Here is an 8,367-nt window from a genome sequence, read left to right on the forward strand (position 1 = left end):
ACTAGTATGTTTTCATTTAATATTGAACTATGAAATATGAATTGAATGTATATACTTGTGGTAAATAGCTTGCTTGTAGACAAATTTCTGCTTTCTAATAAAAACTATGCTAACCCATGCCCATCGCTCACTTACATATATCTGCATTAGCGTTTTATAATTTAGTATTCATGCCATTATAGAGATACAACTATTAGAAAATCAATATTATAAATTTGAAGGCCTTGAATTGTGTCAAATACCAAGTAAACATTTATGCATGCCTATTACACATTTAAGAAATATATAAGGAAATTAAAACAGAATTAGGGTAAAAAAATATAGAGTTTGGGGTTTAAAGATAAAATAGGAAGAATTTAAGGGTTGAAGGTGAATTTGATTTCCTTGCTAAAGATCATGATGTGCAGTCTGCATTATCAAAATGGTTCACTGAAGGTTCAAAGTCGGACGAATTCCCAAGCCTTGGGTGCAACACTACAATTACCGGTGGAAAGTGAGAGTTGGAAATTTGTGGGTGCATAATGAAATTAGTCTTTAATTTTCTTCCCAAGTGTGGACTTGTTTGTGATAACCATAGATGGTTTTATTTCTTCACATATTTTTTTGAGGGGAAAGCCCCTAATCTTCAATCTTTTTAATAATAGGTTTCCAACCAACATTTCTTTGACTTGATATTACCCACATAGCTTAATTTTGTTATTAGATGTACTTGTTATGTCCAGATCGTAGCATGGTCGCACACCTCTCTCCGGTGGCTTTGCAATGTACATTTTTATAAATAAAAAAGTATTTCTGTAGAATTTTTTTTTTTTTTTTGGTTTTGTTTTTGACATGAGACCTATATGACATAGAAAAAGTAGTTAAGAGAATAAAAATGTGGTTGAAAAATATGGAGGGGGGAATGTAGCGGAGAAGAGGCTAATCCGGCAACAAGCATTTATCACATCAACAAACTCTCCGAGCCAAAATCTACTACACTCATCATAAATGCACAATCTACAACCATTCTAGGCCCCTCATGACTTTTTGAATGGCTTTCCATAAGACCCACCACTTACTAAAAGCAAAAACCAACGTGACTAGAAGAAAGAAACCGGGAAGGTAGCAGATTATTAGTCTTATCACTTGTGCCGTTCACCAAGCGAATAAAAATGGAGGGCGCAAGTGAGATAAATGTAAATGAAGAAATCGTTATGGAGATCCTACTGAGGTTGCCCGTCAAATCATTGATCAAATTCAACTGTGTTTGTAGAGGTTGGCGTGATTTGATCAATAGTCGTCACTTCATCAATATGCATCTCTGCCTTGCGCAAAGCACGGAGTACATAATCGTCAAGCGTTTAAGAGACGAAGATAACAAAAATGTGTTGTCATTCCATTCTCCAGCTGATGAATCTCTTATAGCGGCAGCCCCTGAATTGGAGCTGCCTGAACTTGATGAAGCTAATTGGCCCCTGCAGCTAATTGGCCCCTGCAATGGGATAGTTTGCCTCAGGGATTTTCATGAAGGAATACATTTGTGTAATCCAATGACGCGAAAATTTCGAACACTTCCTCAGAGTTCCTTTGGCAGCCCAGGAGGATTCCTCCGACAGACACATGTTGTGGGGTTGGGGTTTGACAGCACTATTGACGACTACAAGGTCGTCAGAATTTTTGAATCCTCCCTTTATGATTTTCGAGCTGAGATATACAACTTGAGTACTGATTCTTGGAGACAAGTGGATGCCATTCTGCCACCAGTTATACTTCGCGATTGTTTCGACCTACTTTTCAACGGATTTTTCCATTGGAGCGCAGGCCCGGAATCTAGCCCGCATATTCTTTCGTTTGAGATGGGAGCTGAGGTATTCAAAGAGATCAAGTATCCTAATGGCTGGCTAGGAGAACAAGCAGAACCGCGATCGGTGGAGCACAGTCTTGTTGTTTTAGATGATTCCATGGCGTTGATTTTATTTTCAAGAGGCAGATTGTTAGATAGTGAATTGTATGACAAATCAGAACAGTACATTGAGATATGGGCAATGATGGAATACGGTGTTGAGGAGTCTTGGGTAAAGAAGTTTTTCTTGGGACCTTTTTCAGGAATCCAGTGCGTATTATCTTTTTGGAGCAATGACAAACTCCTTGCAGATTGTTGCAAGCAGTTGGTTTCATTTGGTATCCAAAATGATTCCAAGTTGAAGAAATATGATATTAAAGGATTTTACCTACAACTCGTAATTCTAAAGGAAAGTTTGGTTTCTCTCTATTGAATGTAGTGGCACAAATGCCTATGATAGTTATAGTCTATTTTAGGCCTTGATTAGATTACATTTTTTAGTTTTTCTCATCTGTATGTCTCGATGTCCCGGCTTTGCAATAATGCAAGTAGCTCTGGTTCATACGTTCTCTAGCATCATTAATACAGGGTTTTGGTTTTATGCAATTCGTGTCTTCTTTTGTTCCTATGACATTGGAGAAGAAAGTTTACTCGTGTGCTCTTTAACAAGGTGGCACTCATTCTTGAGCATAGATCATTAGATGAAAAGAGAACTGAGGCTTAATTGTTGAACAAGGATTAAACTGCAGTATTCTCAAGTAAATAATAGTACTAGTTTAGTTACAAATTTAACTTATTTTTGCATAACAACCTCAAATTGTTAAAAATTCTTGCTGAAACTTTATCAAAAGTTATAACTATTCAAGTAATTGCTTTTTTGTGTGACAAATGCATTTGATGAATGTGACATGTCCCATGCATGTGGCCTGCCTAACCGTGTAGCATGACTTTGAGAGACTCTATAAATTAGTTTCACATATCTTTACCGAAATCCATCCCTTCCACCTCCAATTGCTCACTTGCAATACGCATTGTTCACATTAACAAAGTGGCCATGCTGGCTGAAATGTTTAAACTCTTAATCCTGATACTTGCACTTTGTCCTTCAGCTATTGATTCTTCTTTTCAATACTTCAATATGGTTGAACAGTGGCCGGGTGGTTATTGCCAGTTCCACAGATGCCGAAGAGTTCCTTGGCCAAATGATTTCACTATCCATGGCCTGTGGCCAGCAAACCACACTGGCACAGTGGAAAATTGCAAAAAAACCGAATTTGCTCCAATACAGGTAACTTTTACTACTTATTGCTCCAATACAGGTCTTGTTTACTCTTAACTTCAAAGGATTATTTCCAGGATGAAAACAAATTTAAACAACTGGACTCAATCTGGCCTAACCTTGACCAACCAAGACCAGAATATGACAGATTAGGAAGTCGTGTCCTAGCCCAATCATTTTGGGGACATGAATGGAAGAAGCATGGGACGTGTTCCGAGAACATGTACAACCAGACTCAGTACTTCGATCTTGCTATTAAACTGAAGAATCGATATAATCTTTTAAGCATTTTAGAACAGGGCGGATTATCCCGGGGCCACAGTCATGAATTAAGTGACGTTAACTCTACGATTTGGCGTACAACTCATGGGACTCCGGATCTAAAATGCCTGAACGACGCTCGAGTTCACCGCAATGTGCCAGTACTGCAAGAGATAGGAATCTGCTACCGACCTAGCAAAAACCGAAGTGGGCAAGTTTCTTTTTCCGTCATTAACTGCCCTCATAGCCGTACCAGGACGTGTTATCGAGGGCTAGGAAACGGCAAGATTGTATTTCCATAATACGCTTGTTCCACTGCATTTTTTTTTTCAACTGATCCTAGTCTGATAAGAGACTGTCAAGAAATGTTGTGGAAAGTTACTTATATATATGCTTGAAGCATGTTTGGTTAAAGTACACTTGATGATTATGTTTCATAGTGGGGAAGATTGGCTCGTATATTTTACTTTTTTAGGTACTTGGGGGGATTTAATTGATAGTTGGATACACTAAGCTAAGCAAGCAGTATATTCTCCATCTTATGGTGAAAAAACAAATTAAAAAACTTTTACTAGTAACTACTGGGATTCGATGATCACTTAGGTCGGGCAAATTTCAAACACAATTTCTAACAGGTTATACACTATGCTTATGAGACTTAAATTGTTGGTGTCCTATGAATTGTCATCAAAATCATAGTTTGAGTCAGCGGTGAAGCCAAGATTTCGACTTCCAGAAGTAAAAAATGAAATTTTTGACAATACAGTCTTTAAATACTTAAGTTTTAAAATTTGGAGAGCAAGGACATAATATCATAAATTTTTTTGTGCAAATATTAATTTTGACATTTCTTTTAGAGCAAAAGAGAGTCATGAAAATAATGTCTACTTTATAAAATATTCTCAAGTTTGGAGGGGCAAGTATCTAATATTGGAATAGTGTTATAATGTGAATATTCATAATAAATATAGGATTAATCTTCTATACACTGATAATGTATACACTTTCACTATTAAATGTATGATATATAATCTAAATTTGAATTTGAAATCCAAACTTTGTATATATATCATACATCCAACCACGATAGTATACATACTGTTAGTGTATATAAAATTTACTCATAAATATAAGATAATTAAAAGTATAAGGAGACATATGAGATTTTGGAAGGTCTTTGGGGACAGCTGACCCTCCCGAGCCCCACCTTGCTTTCACCCTTGATTGAACTTATACGAAGCAAAAAAGTCTTGCCACTAAAAAAATGAAGGGAGAGAGAAGTCACTACAGTCTTTACAACTCTCTTAAGTGATGAAAGTTATAAAAGAGATGGGAACATGCAAGATCAGAATTTTTAATTTCTTCCTTTTTTTTTCGTTTAACCTTTAAGAACCTCAATTTCAATCAAGCTTGTTGGATTGTCATACCAGCAAAAATAAAATTTCTACTTTAAAAATATAAATTCGAATATAGCAGTGAATAAGATCGTATCCTTAAGGACTAGATGATTTATTTTCTTGCAAAGTAACAATGAATAAAAATGACAGATTGGTGAAATATAGCTAAATAACTCAATCAAATAAAGATACTAATGCAAAATTAAATAGAGCTAGATCAATAAAAGACAATTATCTAGTTAGAAGGCTAATCTTCACTTTTGGTTTATCTTAACTTATCATTGATGCAATAATAAAAATGATTTATTAATAAATAGATTGGTTATGATTGTCAATAAACTCTGACAATCTATGTCTCTTTACTGTCTTGATAACGACAATAATCTGTGTGATTATTTTCCTTGCCAATTAATTAAACAACCTTAAACAAGCACTTAGGATTTAATTTATTGACAATGTTAATTATTAGAATGGCTATCAATTCTAACCAAAAACATACAAACTCAGTTTAGGTTAGATTATATACTCCCGTGACATAAATTCGAAAGTTTCTACTACAATCAAATCATACCACTCACCACAAATACTAAAACTACCAAATGATTACGGATTTGGTATTTTAGATCACAATAGACTATTTCAACAATTAAATAGTGATTAATTATTTGATCGCACAAAATAATCATTCTCATGAACGAACAGGAAATATGCAAATACTTATAAATAAATGAAACAATAAAAACAATTAGATCTCATAGTTTTCGATGAACCAAAGTTTCGATTATCCTCTGACTAGAAAAAAAATTTAGCCACTCCTCATGATTGATTCGCAGCCAAAAATATGATTAGGATTTATTATTTTAGAGAAAATGAAGCAAAGGATTAATGGAAAATTTATTTCTAACTAATGACCAAAAAGGAAAAAGGAAGCCGACGAATAGATAGCTCCTGTTGGCTTTCTCATTCCTTAATGTCTATGTGTCTAAGGGCATGTTTGGGGTTGTAGTAACTTATTAAAATGTACTTCACCAATTGAGTATTTGATAAAAGTACTTATTAAGTGGTTAAGTGCTTTTCAGTATATTGTTTGGATACATAATTCAATAAGGGTCCGTTTGGTTGATGGGATGACACATGATTGGATTAGTCATATTGTGTCATCTCATGTTTGATTGCATTTTATAGATAGGATGACACATTCTACCCAACCAAATTAATACTCTATTCATGGGATAAAATAATCCCATGGGGGAGGCAATATTAGTTATCTTAGGATGACTAATAGATAGGATAATACAATTTTAAACTAATTTATCCTTATAAAAAAAATTATACTCTTATAATTATATAACCCTACTCCCACACAATATAATATGAATGGACTAATTTGCCCCTCCTAATTAATTTTAAAGTTTTTGACTAATTTGCCCCTACTACAAGCATAATAATATTTGGACTAATTTGCCCTTATAAATAATTCAAATTCAACTGACTATTATATAACCATACTCTCACACAATAATATGATAATAAATGGACTAATGAGCCCCTACTAATTATATTAAAATTTTTGACTAATTTGTCCCTATTCATTATTTTAAAATTTTGACTAATTTACCCCTATTAATTAATTTAAATATGTTGACTAATTTGCCATACTAATATCATAATAGAAGGACTATATTGCCCTTGAACTATATTACCCTTACTAAGCTTATTGTCTAAACCAAATTCTATATATATACATAACCTTATCAATTGGGCTTTGTAAATGAGAGCTTCAATAAGCTCAAGCTCAGTTTGAAGAAAAATCTTCTATATTAGCTTGAGTTCGGTTCATATAAATCTCTTAAATGGGTTAGGTTTTAATCAATTTAACTTTAATTTAGCCAAAACTCGGCCTATTTTTAATTGAATTTCAAATTTTGGTTCAAAAACTTGGTCAAAATTTATTTTTAAGTGTTTGAATGGGCTAAGTTTAAGTAAATGCAAATTTTTATATATCAAAACCTTTTATTTACTTTATAATTCTAAAGTTTCAAACTACTCTGTTTTAATAAATCTCTAAGGGATAATTTCAAAATCCTCCCTTGACATTTCTAATAATTTCACTTCCCTCTCCTAAAGTTTTGGAAATATCACTTACTTCCCCTATAAGTCATTTGAGTGTGATGACCCCACCTTCTCCTAGGGCGTATCCTAGAAATTAGCGGACCGCATGCTTGGCTCTCGCCAAGGCTAATTTTTTAACATTAACTTTAGAGATAACATTTCACACTAATCATCCAAATATCCATACTTAATACTACATTATCAACTCCAAACAAAAGTTTCAGTCATTACAAGATACAAAACAATTCTTAATAACAATATATACTCTAAGTTGGATCTTTCATAATCTTTATAATGACACTTGTCCATTCTCCAAACTTCAACCCCTATAAGGAAAACAAAGCTACATGATTGAGCTAAAACTCAGTGAGGTTCAAAAGTATACGATCAATAACATTACAAAACATTTCTTGAGCATAACTGACCAGGAGAGCAATTCAGTAGAGTAGACATTCATTTAAAAGGATACAACTTCTTCTCACTCCATCATTCTTTCCCCTTATAACCTCTAAAACAATAAACAATCCCCGTCAATCAATTAGCAGTTCAATAATCTCCACTTTTCCCAGTAATACTCGAGTATACCATTCAATTGCTCAAGGTAGCCAACCTAATCGACCAAGTCCTTTACTGGCTCGACTAGATAGCTTGCCAAGGCTTAGGGCCCAATTCGGCCGAAGTGATAAAGTACACTACGGTCTACAATCATTCATGCACAATGCAATGTTCATTCACCATGATATCCATTTCAAATCATTAAGGCAGAAGTGATTATGTACGCTTTAATCCTTTTATCAATAAAATTTCAAAAGTAAGCAATACCATCAAATAATCATGCACAAGCAACTTAAGAACACTCACCCTAATCAAAACAAGTTATTCTTGATCCTCGGAGTTGCTTTCTGGCTCACTGCTGCCCCCTGAAACAAGTTTATGATTCTAAAGTGAATATTCAATTTATATACAGACACTCATCTTGTGAGAACCCGTAAATTTCCCGTATTTTATATTATTTTCTCGCATGCATTTTTCTTCACTATACCCTATTATATTCATTTTTCAGAGATTTTTATGAGTGAATATAGTTTATAAAATCATTTTTCTGGTATAAGTTAGCTTATATTAATTTTGAATTGTATTAAGGACGTGGGACCCGCAAGTGCAGTTAGTGCGATAAAATTTTGACCACTAGTTGAAGTTTTGTACTAAGGGATATTATTTTATAAGGTGTTAGGAGATAATTAGAGGTTAGCTAGATAGATTAACCATTGGGAGAAAGAAGATAAGCTTAAACCCTAAAAGGTGTCAAGTGTCGCGACCTGATTGGAGTTGGACTTTGACCAACTTCCTTCACCTTTACTAAATCAAGAATTTTGACCAAAATTCCTTTCATTTCCCTTCTTGCTTGGTCGGCCATTGAGAGAAAAAAACAAGAGAGAGACTTCACTTTGTTCTTCAATTTCTTGTCCAAATTTGGAGTTTCAACCGATGAAATT

General features: G+C 34.1%; 1 protein-coding gene and 1 non-coding gene across 2 annotated transcripts; both read left to right on the plus strand.

The window, feature by feature from the left end:
* Window positions 1-1,151: 1,151 nt before the first annotated feature.
* On the plus strand, window positions 1,152-2,255 carry LOC113689368 (F-box protein CPR1-like). Its single transcript, XM_027207151.2, has one exon. The coding sequence runs from the start codon at window positions 1,152-1,154 to the stop codon at window positions 2,253-2,255; it is 1,104 nt and encodes a 367-aa protein (XP_027062952.2).
* A 581-nt stretch (window positions 2,256-2,836) lies between these two features.
* LOC113690040 (uncharacterized) lies at window positions 2,837-3,776 on the plus strand. Its single transcript, XR_011814834.1, has 2 exons — window positions 2,837-3,110; window positions 3,179-3,776. It is a non-coding gene; the product is annotated as an uncharacterized protein (transcript).
* The last annotated feature ends 4,591 nt before the right edge of the window (window positions 3,777-8,367 follow it).

Source organism: Coffea arabica, chromosome 5c (genome assembly GCF_036785885.1).
Source record: "Coffea arabica cultivar ET-39 chromosome 5c, Coffea Arabica ET-39 HiFi, whole genome shotgun sequence".
In the NCBI taxonomy this organism is placed as follows: domain Eukaryota; kingdom Viridiplantae; phylum Streptophyta; class Magnoliopsida; order Gentianales; family Rubiaceae; genus Coffea; species Coffea arabica.

Coding starts and splice junctions, on each gene's coding strand:
- LOC113689368 (XM_027207151.2), top strand. CDS start 1,152: ATGGAGGGCGCAAGTGAGATAAATGTAAATGAAGAAATCGTTATGGAG.